This window comes from Pseudopodoces humilis, chromosome 7, assembly GCF_049639895.1.
Source record: "Pseudopodoces humilis isolate 2021_Gansu_Grassland_sample_001 chromosome 7, ASM4963989v1, whole genome shotgun sequence".
Taxonomy (NCBI): domain Eukaryota; kingdom Metazoa; phylum Chordata; class Aves; order Passeriformes; family Paridae; genus Pseudopodoces; species Pseudopodoces humilis.
In genome coordinates, this window is record NC_142206.1 from 41,522,087 (window position 1) to 41,539,829 (window position 17,743).

The 17,743-nt window shown below is 44.6% G+C and overlaps 1 protein-coding gene across 1 annotated transcript in view; it reads left to right on the plus strand.

Annotated features, from left to right (window-relative positions):
* Window positions 1–497: 497 nt before the first annotated feature.
* ADCK1 (aarF domain containing kinase 1) overlaps window positions 498–17,743 on the plus strand; it is a 73,906-nt gene continuing 56,660 nt past the window's right edge. The window contains exons 1-3 of the mRNA XM_014249711.2: window positions 498–571; window positions 3,384–3,521; window positions 7,801–7,884. Coding sequence (XP_014105186.1) covers window positions 3,396–3,521; window positions 7,801–7,884 — 210 coding nt within the window. The 5' untranslated portion in view covers window positions 498–571; window positions 3,384–3,395. The remainder of the gene's footprint in view (window positions 572–3,383; window positions 3,522–7,800; window positions 7,885–17,743) is intronic.

Here is a 17,743-nt window from a genome sequence, read left to right on the forward strand (position 1 = left end):
TGAATGGGGAGGTGGTGGAATCACTATCCCTGGCGGTGTTTAAGAAAAGACTGTATGTGACACTTAGTACTGTGGCCTAATGGACAAGGTAATGTTAGGTCATAGACAGGATTCAGTGATCCTAAAGGTCTTTTCCAACCTAGTTGATTGGGTGAAATAGGATGTGAAATTTAATTTAAGTATGAATTTTTTTTTAAGAGCGCAGAAGATGGGTTTTCTGAGACCCCCACTGACAAAGTGGGACTGCGTTTACCCTGCAATTACCGAAGGGAGGTAGGAAGCCTTTAATCCGGGGTGCGAGCTGCTCACTTCCCCGCAGAAAGGCATCAGCGCAGCCCCGGAGCCGTCGAGGTCCAGCGTTCCATTTCCCCCGACCTCCCCCCACTAGTCCCCTGTGGGCTCGTCCACGGGCCGCCCCTTGCAGTCCCACCGCTCCCCCGCCCCTCCGAGCAGCCGCGACGGAAGACTACATTTCCCGGCGTGCCGTGCGAGCCAGGGCCGTACCGTGTGCGAGGTGAAGGGGGGGAGCGGCGAGGGGCGCGCGTGAGTTGAAGTGCCGGCGAGGCGGTCGGTAAGTGCCGCTCCGAGCGCCGCCGGAGCGCCCGGGCCTTCCCACCCTCACGGCCGCCACGGCGACTCCGGGCCCAGGCAGCGAGTGCCGCCCGCAGCTGCGGCCCCGGCGGCGGGGACCCGGTTGTTGCAGGGCTCGGCGCGGCCGGGGCTGCTCGTGGAGGCGGGAGCGGCGCGGGGCGCGGACGCTGCTCTGGGAGCCCCGGCCTGGCCTGAAGCAGAACCGAGAGCAGGCGGCGCCGGCCCCTTGTGTCCTTCATGGGCGGATCTCGGGCGAGGCGGCGGACTCGGGCCCTGGATCCTCACTGTCCTCGGGGCGGTCAGCGGTCGCCGCCGCTCGCCGAGCCTGGGCAGGTGGCGGTGGGGTCACCTTCGGGGCTCCGACAGGGAACCGGCACCGTCCCGGCTGCCCCTGGTGGGAACAGGAGACGCCTAGCTGTAACGCGAGGGACGCTTAGGTGTGCCAAGTTGTGTAAAAGTCAAAAGAGCCACCTCACTTAGGTGAAAATAGAGCTGGAGGTCATCTGTCAACGCAGGGCTTAATATCGAGAGGCTGTGACATCCCAAGGCTTGTTTGACAGCTGACAGGGCCCTTAAGATATCCCTAGGGGTGTCGTAATGGCTCATTTACATGGAAAAGACTTCTCTATACCTTATGCAAAACATTGAAATACGATTTACTTCAGACAATTCTATTTCTGTACCTTATATTGGAGGGGTTTTAATTATTCCCTTTTTATTGCTGCAACATGTTAAGCATGAAAGTAGGAACTTTCTTGCTGAAGAATTCAGCTTGCTGCCTGTTTTATTTGCTGCCTAAAGTTCCCGTCTTCTATTCATGACGTACAGCTGGCGGGTATGGCAATAGATGTGATGTAACAAACTGCAGATTATAGCTTCAGGTAGGAATAAGATGCAAGAACAGATGGACCTGCATTCTGCTTTCAATAAAATGTTCTTTTAGTAATTGAGAAACTGAAGGAAAAAATAATGAAAAAGAGAGGCATATTTTCTGTTAAGAAAATGTCACTGCACCTTTCACTTTTCAATGAATGAAATTTTACGGAAATGTACAAGGAGCACAAATGATTTAATTAAAACACTGCAAAAAAGTGACTTTAGAAGGTGACAGAGGATACAAGAGATCTCTGTACAAAAAAGATTGGTCCTGTTGGAAGAAACCCCAAAATTTCTGGAATTACAGTGAGGCAGGAGAAGGAGGGCGACTTTTTTTTTGTGAAGTGTGTGTGCATTTGGCTGCAGTCAAGAGCCCAGTTTTATTTTCTGTTGAGTTTGATCATAGATTCAAAGGAGTCCTGGTCAGCCCGCTACCCATTCTGACAGGAGAAAGAGCTGGGTTGCTGCAGGCAGCTGTGACAGGCACTGACGGAATATGTCTCAGCTTTTCTGCCTCACAGTTACCTAGGGTTTGTAAGGAAATAAAAGGAAATAATAAAGTTTAGCTAAGTTTCATGTACAAAGGTCTCTTGTGTTATATTAGCTTGCTTTGCTGATTGTGTTCTTGTGAACTGTTTTTGAAAGACTTGACCTGTGTCACTGCATGTGTTTTTTGATTACAAGGCTTCTGAGAGAAAAGGCACAAGCAGACTGACCCTGCTGAAACTTCACAATGAGAAGTAGGCAAGTTTCTCAGTCAAGTCTGGGATGGGAGGATTGGTAGGCTCCACCTTGATGGGGTAAGAGCCTGAACTGTCTCGAGGGTGCCCTTGAGAGCTTGCAGTGAAGTGACAATACCTTTTGATTTGTGGTAGAAGCAGAAGGAATGGTCAATCATACCTTCTATCCAATACCAGCCATAGGGAAAGGAAAGAAAAATGTACCTAACTCATTATTTTTTTTCATATCTGAATCCTCTACAGTGACATAAAGAAATGGAAAATATATGTATTAACATGTAATGAGTTACATGTTTATGCTACTTTACATACCTCAATCAATGAATGTAGTGATCCTAAGTGCTTAGTGTGCGAGATGTGTTCATTCCCCACCCTTGTCTCACAGAAAAAAAAGTGATTGAGAAGTGTCTCACCCCAGGCCTGTATTGGGCCTGTGACAGAGCTAGGAATAGGCTGTAGATTCCTGCACAAGACTGTTCTTCCAGTACATTCCCTGTCTGACACTTGAATGCGATGGTAACAATGAGAAAACCAGTCTCTCTTGGTCACTCTGATCAGTTCTCCCATCCCCTGTGGTTGTCTGGCACAGACTGCTGGAGTGGCATACAACCTCCTGGGGTGCATTGCCTTTTCCCAGACCACTCTTCATCAATGTGGAACTTTAAGAACTAGCCTGGCAGAGTTTCTAACATGCTTTGGGTGTTCTTGATGTTGCAAGAGCTCTTTCTAAGCCCTGTTTTTTTATATCTTCTGTTGTCCCCTTAAAATCTGCCTATGCTGTGATATCTTCAAAAATTTGTGTTGAAGTGCCTGTTGATAGGATCAGAATTGACTTTTGGTGATCTCAGGCTTCCTTCTGTCTGTCCACCTGTTGTATCTATCTCCTTGAAAAGCCTTTGGGATCCTGAGCAAATGTTTTGTTGCACATATGCAAGGTCTAGCTGTGAGTTGCTTCTGGATTTGTGGCCAGTAGACACTGTTGAGTTAGGAATAGCAATGAGCAACTTGCCCTCAGTTGCTGGGTGATTGCTTGAGCTCTTGGCTGAGGGCAGTGCTAGCAATGTGTCATTAGGAAAGGAGCAATTAAAACTTGGATTGTCAGGTCCTCTGGGGCTGTAGGCATCAGATCACTAAGTCCTGATCAGATGTTACAGTTGCTGTTTTATGTCTTGGCAGGGTTCATCAGTCATGGCACTAAGGGCCTTGAAATTTGCCTCACTGACAGCGGCTGCTTCTGGCATCTATCTGTATGGAAACAAGTTCCTGGATCCTAATGACTTTGGAGTTGTTCGTGTGGGCCGAGCCATTGCCACAGTAAGTTCTATCGCAGCAGTGTGCAGGAAGATTGCTAGATGGATAAGGGAATTGAAGTTCACAAAAACTTGGGGTTTTCTCCATTCCCTGTCTGCATTTTCAGTTGGCAGCTGGCTTAGGAAGTGCGAATGTCTGTGGGGAGCTCTTAAAGTTTTTGATACATGAGGAGAAAGGAGGTGAAAGCATGTAAGGAATACAGCTGTTGTTTGCACATTTTGGAAAGAGAAAAATGAAGATACTGCACTTCAGAGAGCTGTCTCTGTTTCCCTGGATAGGGTCGGACCTTCAGAGCAAGGTCTCACTTTGGGCCCACATTTTCATCAGCTACCCTTCAAGGTCAGTCGCCCAGGTGCAGTGTCCTGCTGCCTTTTAAGAGTGACTTAGTTCAAACCCTCCTCTCTGCATGTGCCATTTTCACATTCTGTTGTAAGTATCCTGGTTGTATTGATAAATTAGGGTAACCATTTCCTTATGACCCTTGGTATGAGATTTCAGGAGAGAAGGACTGGTGTTCTGTGGATCATTCTCAAAGCAAGAGTAAAGTGAGGATGGGTGATTACATACTTCTGAGATTGGATATGGTTTCCAGATGTGTAAAATGAATGCTGTAGCTGCCTGGCATCACTGATATTTCTCAGAAAACTGGGATTGGAGACTGCTGCTTTTCCTTGACGAAGTTCACTGATGAATCCATGAGCAGCCAGGAACATGGAGAGCAGAGACACTGGAGGGGGTATCAGTCTCCCTGTACCTCACTTGCATTATACATCTGTCACTTCAGGCCACAATCTCCATCATTTATAGACCCCCAGTGGTAAGCAGCTGTCTATCTGCATTTTCTGTGACTTCTAAGCACTTCGTTAATGAGTTTTACAAGGAGTCAGCTCCTGAGGGCAGATGCAATGAGAAACAAGCTCTGTGGGTTGGCTCAGGTGCCATGTGCGTGCAGCATCATAAACTGTTGGGAAGAATGAATGATTGTTTTGAAAGGGTGAAGGCAGAAATACAAACTGTAATCTTTCCTTCTTACTTAACAAGTGCTAAGCTTTGTGCTCTGTCCCTGATGGTAAGGTGCTGCCTGGTGGCAAGGAGCAGCTCTTTCCCTTTTAAAGCACAGGAAATGGAGGCATGCAGCTTGTTGCTGGAGGAAAATCTGTTATTCAGGGTGTTTGGGTTCTCCAGTGTGTCCTTGAGTTCTGCTTGCTTGGCTAGTGTTTCTCAGTCTTTCTTAAGTTACTGTTTTTGTGGTAATCGACTATTTAAGACAAAATAAGTGAGAAGTTCCAGTGATGAGGCTGTACAGTTGGTCTGTTTTGAGTGATGGTGAGAGATTACCTTCCTGAAGAATAGGAAGTAGGGGAAAGGAAATATTCTTTGCTTTAGCTGGTGGCAAATCACAGACATGCCTGACTTTCATGTTCTCTGCCTTCAGGGAGGTCACAAGTCATTGGCTATAAAGCGCTTCACTGGTCCTGCTCTTAAATGCATTAGAGGGTTCTGCACTCATAGCTGCAAGCAGTGACCCCAAAACCAAGTTACCAGTCTTCTGTAAGGGATGGCAGCATGTCTTTAAATCTGTGTGTATACTTTCAAAAAATAATGTTCTGTCTCTTTCTGAATTCTCTGTTTCCTTTGGTATGTATGACTGCATGTATTTGAGTTGCTTCTGAGAGATTCTTTAGTCTTGCTGCACCAGTGACCTCTGCCTTCCCTGCTCATTGTTGAACAGTCAGAAGTCAGCTCTCATCTGAAGACAGGCAGCCAGAACTGCTGTCACTCTTTAGCCATGGACCAGGTGAAGCCAATAGAGCAGACATTTACTTCTAAGAAGCTCAGCTTTGGGTTTATTCTTTTTGCAAATTTTTGCAAATAGGAGATAAGTCTCTGTAGCAAACAAGTGTTATTGGATATCAGTGTCATCTACATGGACCTAAGTATCTGTCCTTCAATCTAGTCCTGCCCTGGATTCTTATTGGATGCTTGATTCTGTCATTGAACCATAGCCAGGCAAAAGCAGACTGTAACGAAGCTTATAAGTTCAACAGCAGCCGACACAAAACTTTAAGACAAGTTACAGTGGGGCAAACAAAATAAGACAAAAGAGAAGCCTGAAGAAAAGAACACATGAGGATCAAGGAACCTAAAGTACAACTGTGAGACTCTGGACAGATTTAATCTTGAGTTTGATAAGAGAGATTTGACTCTGGTTGTATTTTAAGCACGTTGATTCAGTAGCTCTTTGCAGACTCCATAAGAAACTTGATGAAGCTCACTAGCAGAAAATTTCTTTTTAATGCTCTGTTTAGGGAACTGGCTCTTATGTATGGGTAGACAGCTATTCAGGGGGAACATTGTGCCACAGCTTGGTAAGATCTGAGGATAGGTTTAGGAGCAGTGGAAGAGTGTATGTGCAGTGTTGAGTTTTCATTGATACCAAGTGGGACATTTAACAATGGGCAGGATGCAAGCTCAGTGAAAGTAATCTAGCATTTGTAAAGGGACGGATTGGTTGATTTTGTTTATCTTTTTTTAACTCCGAGCTTCAGTCTTACACTGTAACATGAATGACAGCACTAGTCTTGGATGAGAACGAAGTCAGTGGCGTGGGCAGCATCATGCTGCAAAGCGTTTCTGTATTCTGTATTTCTAAATTAGAAACCTGGCAGAGCCGTTGTACATTTGCTGTATTCTTTTGAGAGTATATGAGTTGTTTTTGTTATGTGGAAGGAACATTCTGTGCAGTAGCTAGACACTGGGAGGGATTTGGCAATGTCAGAGTTGCCTATCAGGATCATCATAATATTAATTTAGTGTTTAAGATTATAGTGTAATTAGCAACCGCTTAATTAATTCCCTCTTCCTCTGTAATACAGGCCAATCTGTTAGCTGCTTCTTTTTCAGTTGGAGGTGATAATTACCCTTGTGGACCAGAGATAAAATAAGAACCAACTCAAGCCTTCATGCAAGACTGATTTGAACCTCCCTCCACTTCAAAGTTGTTCTTTGAGATTGTGAAGATGCTTTGAAAAATTTTTCTTCTGAATTGGTCTCTGCAGCTGTGCAGGTCCTGAGTTGACCGGGGGCAAGAGAACCTGAAAATCCAGAAAAAAAATTTGATGTGTTCACTTTACAATTTGGAAAAAAGGAAACATAAGAAACCTAACCTCCGGAAGAAGGGAGTGTGTCTGTTTGTTACTGATTCCCATCTTGGTCCACTCTTGGATGCATTTCTGAGTTTTTGACTCTTTCCCTATTTTCAGTTTTGCTGGCTTTGTCTCAAACCAGGTTTGCTCTCCTTGCTTCCCTGGCTTTCCTGATGTGTTGACTGTACTTTGTGCCTTTCCTGGGCATGTTTATGGTGTAAAGTGGGACTGGTATCTGGGGTGCCAGAATGGAATGCTACCCCTTCAGTAGGGGGATTTGAAGAAAACTGACTTTCAGTGGGAGTTATGCAAATGGTTCTTCATGACAAGGATCTTGAAGTTCAAATGGCACATTAGTGGACAGGCTAGTTGTATGTTCCCTTCTCTCCCTCCAAACGTGACCTGTAGATTTCTCTCCCATTCACTGATGTTCTGACTGTGGAAAGAGAGGAACTTTAGTGATAGGAATTTTGAAATACCCCAGATTTATTTTCAGAAATCATTAAGGCACTTAAGAATATAATTCCATTGTCCATGGCAATGTCTAACAGGCTTGAGCTGGATCCCATATTCTGGTTTTGTAATTGGATATTTGACCCTTTGGCTCCATAGTTCTTTGTGCAGTTGAACATCCCCAAAAGTATCGCTGCTTGTGCTAATCTGAGTTTGTCTTCAATCACTCTGTTCCCTGCTGAGCCTCTACCCAGAGCAAGCTGGTTAGGCAGTTTGGAGCTATGAAGTGGGATAACTGATGTGGCACAGAAAGAGTCTGAATGGCCTCTGTTACTAGCAGCAGACCTTATTGTGGAAGCCCCAGATGGCTGACTGAAGATGGGAGTCTGCTGTGCAAGGTGCTGTACAGAGATTAGGAAAATGCTTTGAGCATCTCAAATAGCAGATAGTATAGGAGTGTCAAGTTTTGCTTATGTAAAGTGACATATCAGTGAGGTCCCTGCGCTTCTTTTTGTGTTCATTGAAATTAAAATGTTTTCATTTAATTTATTAATGAGCCTGTTGTTCAGGCTTCACTGTGGAGCCTGAACTTTGAAGTCTAAGATACATGCATTCTCTTTAACAGAAGTCTTACTGTTTTGATAACTGTAGAGCTTGCTCAGCATTTCTGGTTTCATTTGCAGACGGCAGTTATCACCTATGACTACCTGACCTCTCTTCGGAGTGTCCCATATGGATCAGAGGAGTATGAGTTCCTCAAGTCACAGGTAGGTAATAGCCCTCAACTGCATTCCTCAGAAACTGCAAGACACAGATGAGTTGCTGTAATGCTATCAGCTTAGTAATTCAATATGCTTTCTACCAGATTGTTAACAGCAGTATTAGATAATAGCCCCATATTAGATCAGCATCATGCAGGACTTGCGTTGGCCAGTGAAGAAGGTCCTTTGTCAAAAGTAGCCATATGCATCCATTGCTCACTTAAGTCCAGTAGAGACTCCTTGGTGTATGCATTTGGCTCTGCTGCCCAGACTGGTTGTGTGGCAGTCAGCTGCTGAGAGTGGCCTGGCAGTACTTTCTTATTCTGCATATTGTTTGGTAATGGCCATAACATAAAGGCCGACTGATTTAAGTAAAAGCAGTGTCTTGGAAAGAAAATAATAGAGATGAATCAGACTTGCAGATCTCTGAGGAAATGAGAATTGTGCAAAGAAGTGTACATCTCATTGCAAAACACACTGTTGTGTTTTGATATCAGTAATTAACAATAATAGCAAAAACGTTTCTAGTAGGAAGGAAGACAAGCACCCCTCTACTGCTCCTCTCAAGTCTTCTGCTGCATCTTTCATTCCAGCCTACAGCCCTATAGTTCACTGAGCTGTGAATGACACATGGTTTTAACTGAGTGTTTGTGATATATGTTAGCCAGAGTTGCTCTGCTACTCCAGTTCAAGGCCTCTTCGGGGTGGGAAGTACAGCTTGTGCCAAATTAGGCCAGTCTGCATAGTGTGTTTGATTGAAGTAAGGTCTTTAGCCTCTTTTTTCTTCTTGGTGCATGTAGGATTTAGGCCACTGGTGTGGTTGGTTATAAGGCATGGAGTGGTGCTCTCCAGGGATTCTCAGACTGGAATGACTATAAAGCTGGAAACAGCCTTGAGTAAGGTAGAATTCAGTGACATTGGACTCCAACATGCTTCAGTATTCCTCTGGCAGAAAATCCACATCATCAATATGGTCTTAGTGTATCTGGAACGGTTTGCAGAATGGCTTCCTTGGGCTTGTTCTCATCCTCTGTTGTCTAAAGATGCAAAGCTGTTCTAATGTAGCTCCCCATCCCAAGTGAGTGGCACTTATGCCCTGGCATAAACTGGAGATAGGTGTGTTGGAGTCTGGAGCTTCACTGTCCATCTGCCCAACATCTCTGCCCTGGACCTTTGAAACCTGGTTTGCAAAAGGGCTGCATGTAGCTTCCTTGAGCGACACCCAAGTTGTGGAGTTATCAGTACTGTGGACAGCTTATCATTTGGCAGAATTTGCAGCAGCTGTTGCAAATTCCTCATCGTTTGCCATGTATCTGCATGGTTTCATTAACCTCTGTTAAGCGGGTTTTGATGATTTGTCAATCCATGCCCCAGGCAGCCAGAAAGGGCCCTGTTTGCAAGCATTGCACAGAGCTGTGGCCTCCCTGCTTGGCAGCCAGGACTAGCTGCCAGGATTAGGCAGCTCCTGCATGTGGCAGAGCCAGTGGCAAGCACAGCATGCCAGCATGGCCAGCACTAGCCTTCAGGTGCATAAAGAGGGATGAGCTTGGAGATAGGAGGAAGCCAGCACAGCCATAGCATGAGTTGGTGAAACTCATTGACCAGTGGAGGCCAGTCCTGCTGTTGACAGGTGTTACAGAGTGCAACCACTAAGCCTGGCAGGAACAGCACTTGTGGGTTCCTCAGCAACATCCCTGTAGAGCTTGTGCTAGTGAAGCATCAGTTTGGCATAGGAGATATTTTGGATCTGGGCAATTGTACACCAAACTGTTTATCTCAGTGCAGTTTTAAGTGGATGGCAACCAAGTGTTTACCACCTTCCAGCTTTTTTTTGTTGTTTTCGTACTAGCTCAGAATGACTTGTAAGAAGTTACCCCATGGGAGCTGGTACTTAAGATTTGTCACTGGATAGGGCCTAGAGGATGTGAATGCCCTGCCCAAATAACTGTTTTAACAATACTTATACAGATGTTGCTTCTACTAGCTTCTGTCTTGGATAGATCTCTAGTACTCTGAGCCCTTCACTGTACTCTCTCTGTCCTTCTAATGAGGCCAGCTTAACCTGCTTTTCATATACTGAGTTTGCAATTTTCTTTTAAGCATGTGCATGAATTAGCTGCTGATTTCCAGATGCTGTGCCTAGAAGAGAGACTGTGAGGCAGGGTGTATATGTATGTGTGGGTGTGGGTGTGTGAGATTTGGTGACCATGGGACTGCTGATAGTGCCAAAAGGTCTGAATACGGTTTTTGTGCCTCTGTCTCCAGTACTGGGGTGCAGGTGCATATATGCCTGTGATGTGCTTGCAGCTGGGAGTGGAAAAACTCCTTTTCCTGTGGATCTCCTCTTGGTACTCAGCATACTGGTGATGCTACTCCAGTGCAAATAATGCTTAACTTGTTCTCCATGAATTCCCAGTGAGACATTAAACTGGGGTCTCCCAGTTACCCATGGGCTTGCATGAGAGATGGGAAGGTTCAGTGGCAGCACCAGTCCCTGAGCCTACTGGGGCCAAACAGGGACATAGTCATTAGGAAACAATTAAATGCAAAGCAGATTAAGAAGGAAATGGGTTTCCCAGTGACTTTTAGCCAGGTTCCTGCTTAGCTCCAAGGAATTATCTTCAATTTTACTATATATTTCTGTCCCTTATGAACCACTTTTGATGCTAATACTCTAAGCCCCTCTGTTCCTCAGTTCCCAGCACTTTTTTATGGCCAGCAGATGGGAAGTGTTTTACTACTTTCCTTTAGGTGGCAAGCAGTAGATGGGAATTCACTGTGTGTCCTGAGGTTAGTTTGCCTCTCCCTGGATCTCCTGTCAACTAGGAGATATGAAACCCACTTGCCAGATGGCACACATCACTGTCCCTCAGCAACAGCTATTTTTCATTCCTGCCCCTGCCTGAGGCAGAGATGAACCTGCTTATGTGCTCGGGCTTTATGTCCTTCCCAGTGGTTGCTTCATTTCACCATGGATGGCTCAACCACATTGAAAACTCAATCTTTCTTCTAAGTTAGGGGTCCTTTCCTGGTGTGTGGGCCTTCTTCCTGCATATGGTGGTACTGCCAGTGTACTGATGTCAAGGGCAGTGGTAGCCATGGCTCCAAGACATCGTATATCTGAAGGTCTAGTGTCAGGAGCGTTAGGGGAGGTATGACCTTTCTTCAGTTCATGTCTGTTTCATTAAATGATTCTGGACATCTTTGCACATGTAAGCTTGGGCATTTCTTTTCTATTCCTACTGGCACTGGACCAGAGGAGGAAGGAGGGCAGCCTGCTCAGTGCCATTTCCTTACCTGTTGTTTTCTCAACAAAACATTTTATTCTGTAGAAGGCTGCATTTCTCTGACATTCTTCTGCCTCAGTGAATGTTGGCCCTTCGCAATGTATGTCTCCTCAGTACCAAGTCAGCTTACCATGTGACATTTCCAGAGAGGTGTTCCTCTCAGTGTAGGATCTGGATGTCTTGGCTGACACTCCTTCATTGCTGGCATAAATTTCTGTTGATCCTGCTGTCAGTCAGGAGGTGTGTCACAGCATGCAGTTTGTTTAAGTGCTAGTATCAATGGAACTCTGGGTTGTCAGTGTAGCAGTTGCAATGGGTCAATTGTCTTGCAGATTTTGGCACAAGTAGTCACAGTTTAAAATCTTGAGCAGAACATCTTTTTGTTGTTTTCCTTTGTTGGACAAAAGGTTACTGCTTTGAGGGTTGCTTTTTTTTTGTAATGAAGAGGAGATAGCAAGGAGAAAAAGGATCTGTGGGCAAGGTATCTCAGAAGACAGTGGGAATCCATTCTTGAATTAACTTCATTGGCTACAAAATTGCTTTGTCAGGGACAAGACATTTGGGGAGATTAATTAAAAGTCCTCCTTTTGAGAGCAGAATGAGGATGTTCTCCTCATTCAAATTTATGGTTATTGGGCTGTCAGTACCTGGGCAAATATTTGGAAAGCGTAACCTTGTGCCATCATTATGCAGAATATGATTTCTTGCTCCTTGGAGGTTCTTCCTGGCTTCACTATGTTTACTTCTCACAGTGGAGTAGGTATTTTCAAATTGAGTTTTGTCTCACAGTGAAGTGGCACAGTTGAAGGATCTTGGAAAGAAGAGAAATGAATGTATGTGTGTGTGTGTGTTTTCAAAAATAATCTACAGTTTCTGGGTAGTTCAGACCAATGAAAAAGCCTGTGTCTTTGAACTTCCCTTGTGATTCAGTGACACTGTGTGCCTTAAATATTAAGTGATGTCCTAAAATAGTTTCTTCCTGATGGAAATGGACTGCATCTGCAGAGACAAGTCTTCAGGAACTCTCCATGGTATTCCTTCAAAAAAGCAACTGTGAATGGGGATTTTGGGCTGTTCTCCACCACAGACAGTGTACACAGTGGTGGGTCTACTTGTACTTCAGCCTCTGGTGAACTGAGAAAAATGAACTTTCCTATGAGACACGAAATAGCCATTAGATGGCAGTGACTTTCTGTCACCAAACTAACTGGGAACCAGTAATAGAGAGGTGAAGAGCTTCAGAGCCATCCACAGTCCCCGAGCTGCTCATGTTTGGTTGCCCTATTATGTGCTCCCTGGGATATCTCTTCATCTAAAAGGCATGGTCAACACTAATGCAATCTAAAAAAGCTACTCTCAGGGCCAGCTGGTGGCTTGATGACTCTACATTTGAGCGCTGCTGTCTAGCAAACTTCCTGCCAACACATAAAGAGTGAAAGCTTTGCACTGAAAACATAACAAGCTGTAAAATAAATGTTATAATTATAAGACACTTCCTTTTCCTCCTTGTGCTTTCTGGAGTGGTGTCAGCTGAATGCTCTGGCCATAGCATCTCTAGGTTTTAATTTTGTGGCATTAAAAAGGTCCATTTTTTGTGGGATCTGTCCCTATGAAACTAGGTGTTCTTCAGTCATCTGCAGTGATTTATTTAGAAAAATGGCCCATCTACTGTGACATTTTTGAAGGAGGAAGGAGGAGAAAAGTGAAGGTAAGGAGGCAGTGCCTCATCTATTGCATGCTTTTTCCTGGCGGTGCAGGCTTGTCCGTGAAGTGCTTTGCTCCAGGAGCGTGTGAATTGTGCACTCGGCTTGCCTGAGCCGTCTCTTCAGCCTCCCAGTAGGAGTGGCACAGTATGCCTGGGGAGCATTTAGCTGTGTCTCCTCCAGGTGGGGCTATCCCTTTTCATTTGAATCCCTGAGGACGTCATCACATTACTTCCGTAGAGCTGTTGAAGAGGTACATAGTAGCCAGAGTACTATCTGAAGAACATCTCTGGTAGAGTGGGGAAACCATTAGGAAGCTCTGGGAGGATGGAGGCTGCAAGGAACTTGCATCATAAGAAACATAAAAAGAACAAATGAGAAATGGAGAAATAGTCAGGTTTTATATAGTGTTTGACTATGCCTTGGGTCCCAGTGTGACATGAGCACTCAGCAGTGCAAAGTCAAGAGATTAGGCAAGAGATGGTATCTTCTCTAAAAAGCTCATGGTCATGGTTGATTTGCCTAGATTTTCACCCTAGATGTGAATGGTGTAAATACACGCAAACATGGGATTTCTTAGAGGCTGAAGGTCTGTGTAAAGAGGGAAGAAGACAAAAAGCAGAAATTACTTAGGGTGCCACTGTAAGTGACTTAATGTTGATCCCATTGACATTGGATCAGGCCCTGATTAGGGTTGTTTTCTTAATGAAGGACTGTGTCACCTTGAACTACTGACCAGTTTGTATGGTTCACAGAACACAGAAACAGATTATTCTGAGTTGGAAGGGACCCACAAGGATCATCAAGTCCAACTTTTAAAGGAATGGCCCATATGGTTGTTGGAGGCGACCTCTAAAATCAGTAGAGCTGACAGATAGCCAGTACTTAATCCATTCTAAGAACAGGAAGACAGCTAGCTTGAGAGGAAAAATAATCTTATCTGAGGCTAGGAAAAATAGATACCTAAAAGTTTCATTTTGGGATAGAGACATATACTTGCAATGTCAAAGTGGACTTCTGAAATGTTTTGTTTGCCCTTTGAGTCCTCAGCAAGACCCATATTGTGGATTCTGTTCTCTTTTCTAAAGTTCTTGTAGTTAGCTTGCAGTGAAACTATCTTGAAATACTCCAAATTAGGAGTACAAATTAGATGTAAAACCAGGGGTGAAGAGAATAGCAGAGGCATGCAGAGGCTATTTCATGTATCAGTCCAGGTTGGAATTTCAGAGCAGGACTAAATATTGTAGATTTGTTCTGCTAAAGCAGTGACCTTATCACATTCTCCCCGAAGTGGATCTGATAAAAGAGTGTGCTGGAGGGCAGCTCACAAGTACCTTACCTGTCAAGGAAGTGTCTTCATTTAGCCAGTTAAAGTCAGTGGTGAGGGAATTGTGGTGGGTGGTGTCTTGCAAACCCTCCTCTAGACTTGTTCGCAATGTGGGGGGCATCTTAGTGGGTTCCAGGCAAATCCTTTTGACATAGTGGGGGCTACGCTGTTTGCGTACTTGAGGGAAAGGTGTTTCTGAAAGGAACTGCTGTATTCTTCCATCTGGTGTTCCAATGCCAGGCAGGACTCTGTCAGGCCTGGGGAAGCCCTGTGGACTAGGAAAAAGGGAAGCTGTTTCTCTTGAACTAGAGTAGTTGATGATTTAGTTCTAGGAATAAACCAAAAAGTATCATTCAGTGTCAGGTTTTAAAGCTACCCCTTGCTTTATTTACTAGTGTTCAGGTGCTCTGCCTAGAAATGTGAATTTTTGTACATCAGGGCAGGTAGACACGTGTCAGTTTGTTCAGGGAGGAGTCCTTATAGTAAAGTAGCCATTTTCTGAACAGAGTCAAAGGTTCAAAGGTTTATTTGGAAGAGTTAATCCAAGATGGTAATCACATTCACTGCTACACTAGTAAAACTTACTTTTAGTCCTGTAGGACTGGCTTGGGGTGTCTTTATTTTTGTTGGGTTGTTTACTTGTATCTTTTTCGGTTTGAAAGTTCTGTGTCAGTGGTTGCAAGTTCTGCTGATGGTGCACCATTCAGAGCAGCTTGCTGCTCCTTCCTCTGCAGTAGCATCATTTTGGCAGGTCTGACACCAGTAACAACTTGTTTTTGTCAGTGTACTGAGCCGATGTGACATGGAAGAGGGTCACAGCCAGCAGATAAACAGGGGTCATCTTTATAAAGCCTCCACTCTGTTCCGAGATCCACTTTAACAAAGAATTTGCATGTGAGCTTGCACATATATGAACCTGCCCAATATTTTATGAAATGCTTTCTGCCAAGCCTGAATCCATTTACTATGTTGCTAGTTTTGCTGAATTTAGAGGTAATTTCACTGAAAAGGTCACTAGCAGAATTGCTTTTCAAAAAAAAAACCCATCTCTTAAAATGTCTTTACTGCCTGTGCAGTCTTTGTTTGAAAATGTACTCATTTTGAGTTGCCTGTGAACTCTGTAGCTGTGCAGCCTGTTTGTTATTGTAGGGCTTTTCTGAACACAAGTTGTTTTTTACAGAACTGCTGAAGGGCAGCAGGCTTTGTTTATCATAGGACTGTTGTGTGAAGAGAAGTAGGGAGGAAGATAAGCTTTCCTCCCTCTGGCCCTTTCCTTTGCATTCACAGTCAGGCAGCACAGCCGGGCATTTCCAGAGCTCAGCAGGAGCTGTTTCATCTCTGCAATGCCCTGGTATCACCTGTTCTGTCTCTCTTCCTCTCCAGGACAACATCCCTGCCTCTATTTCTTGCAGTAAACTGAAGTTTTGCTGTGTCATTCTGAATTGTGAGTTATTCTGTGCCAACATACAGAATGGTGATCCTTGACTGGAGAATGTTAAATTAGAATGATGGCTCCTGAGTGATGGGGATTGAGAAACAGCAAGGCTGTTAGCTGGAACTGCACCTTCTTCACTCTGAGCTGGTGCTTGTTCAGGACTGTGTGCTTGAAGACAAGAGGTGACTGCAATCTGATGCATGTGGGGGGCTCCCAAGAGCAGTACCAGCTCCTCCTGCCCTGACTGGCAGGGTTGTATCCTCTGCAACTTTCCTTGACTTCCACTCTTCCCAAAGCGGACTGAATCTGTACCAGAAGTGAGGGTGATGTTTGATTCTTTTAAACCTATGTTTTGATTTTAGGGTAGCAAGTGTTTGGTAATGTGGTTAAGTACTGAGCAAAATGCATGTAGAAGCAGCTTCGTGCATGCATCTCTTCTGGTGTATCCCCATCTGAATGCATGCAGCTTCTTACACTGGCCCTACACAGCTGAGCTTTCTGTTCACTTCCAGTGCCATCCTGTACCAGGCCTGATTCGGTTTCCTGCCTGCTCCAGCTCTGCCCTTACCTCTGCCTGCCCTTACCTCTGCCCACTGATGCCCCAGCCCTAGCTGCCACCTCTCTGGCCTCTGCCCTACTGGCAGATTTGATATAGGTTTACCCTGCCTGGCCTTGCATTCCTTGGTAACTCATGTGGGAAAGATTTGCCACAGTCCTGATTTTCTGAGAACTGGGACTCAAGTGCTGGGAGGACATACTGCTGAACACAGGCAGGACAGCTCTCCCAGGCTGTTGCTTTGCACACTTGTGTCAATGGCAGTCAAACAAGCAGGTTTCCCTTCCCAGTTCCTCTCTGGAGTAGGATTCCCAGCTTCAGCAGAACATGGTCCTCATCTGAGAAGATGAGCTCCACAGTGTGTGTGCCTTAGTCTCATTCCTGTAAATCTCACTCCAGAGACAGCCAGATGTCAGGTTCCACAATATGCTGAAATCCAATGAGCTCACTGCCTGAGGAACTCTTCTGTTTACAAATAGCCTAGAAACCCACTATATTTCCTGTTGGTATGGATGGAGTGAAGCAACTAATGCAGACATGTGTATTTTATTTGAAGTATACTAAATTTATATAAAGCAACAATAAAGAGGTCAAGCTCTGTCCTTTTGCAAAATCTTGGAAATGATGGGATGTGTATGTAGCTAATATAGGAAAGTTCCTTTAAATAGTGTTCACTGTTTATAATTGTTGTACATATGTGTAGTAAATTAAAGAAGCAATGTATTGGTGAGACCATTTACCCACAGGACACCCATCCCAGTGACAGTTGCCTCACCTTTCACCTGCATTGCTCAACAAATTTCTTCTCAAGAGGGGAAATGAATTCTCAATAACAACATGCCTAGTAATTACCCGCACTGTAATTCTGATGTGCAGTGCTGTCACCCACCATCAGGTGGGAGTGGAAAAGGCACTGCATTTTGTTGATGGTTGAACATTTGTTTTCCTCATCATTTTGACACCAGAGGTAATTGCCATTCCTGAAATATTCTCTCACTACCATTACAAAGCAACTGTTAGGGACAAACTAATTATGAAGAATCTCGTTATGACAGATTAATAGGCCAACAGAGGGGATTTCTTTTTTTTACTTTCAGGCAATTGAGTAGTAAAATTTAACAGCTCCCGTATAAGCGCTAGAAACACATGCTTCTCTGTAAGCCAACAGATTTTTTCTTAGAGATGGGAGATTTGAAAAACTTGAACTAGCATATAGAATGGGTTTCCAAGCTTCCTTTTACTGAGCTTTCAGTTTCCCAACATTATGTGCCAAAATGATCTAGGGTGGAGCCATTGCCATATGGAGGAGAGGTCTTCATGGCTGGTATTGGACCAGTGTCTTCTATCTGGGTCATGGTTGAGCAGCATCATGAAGGCTTGAAATGAAGAATGCTGGACTTGTGGATTTTATGGATTTTAGAACAGGACACAGTCTTTTATTATCTTTTATTATCTGGACTGCTTTATTGCCACTGAGGGTTTTCTGTGTCAGGGAGGCCAAACTAATGTGCTGGTTGAGTTCCAAGTGTTCAGTCTGCTTGTGTCCCCCTGGAAGTT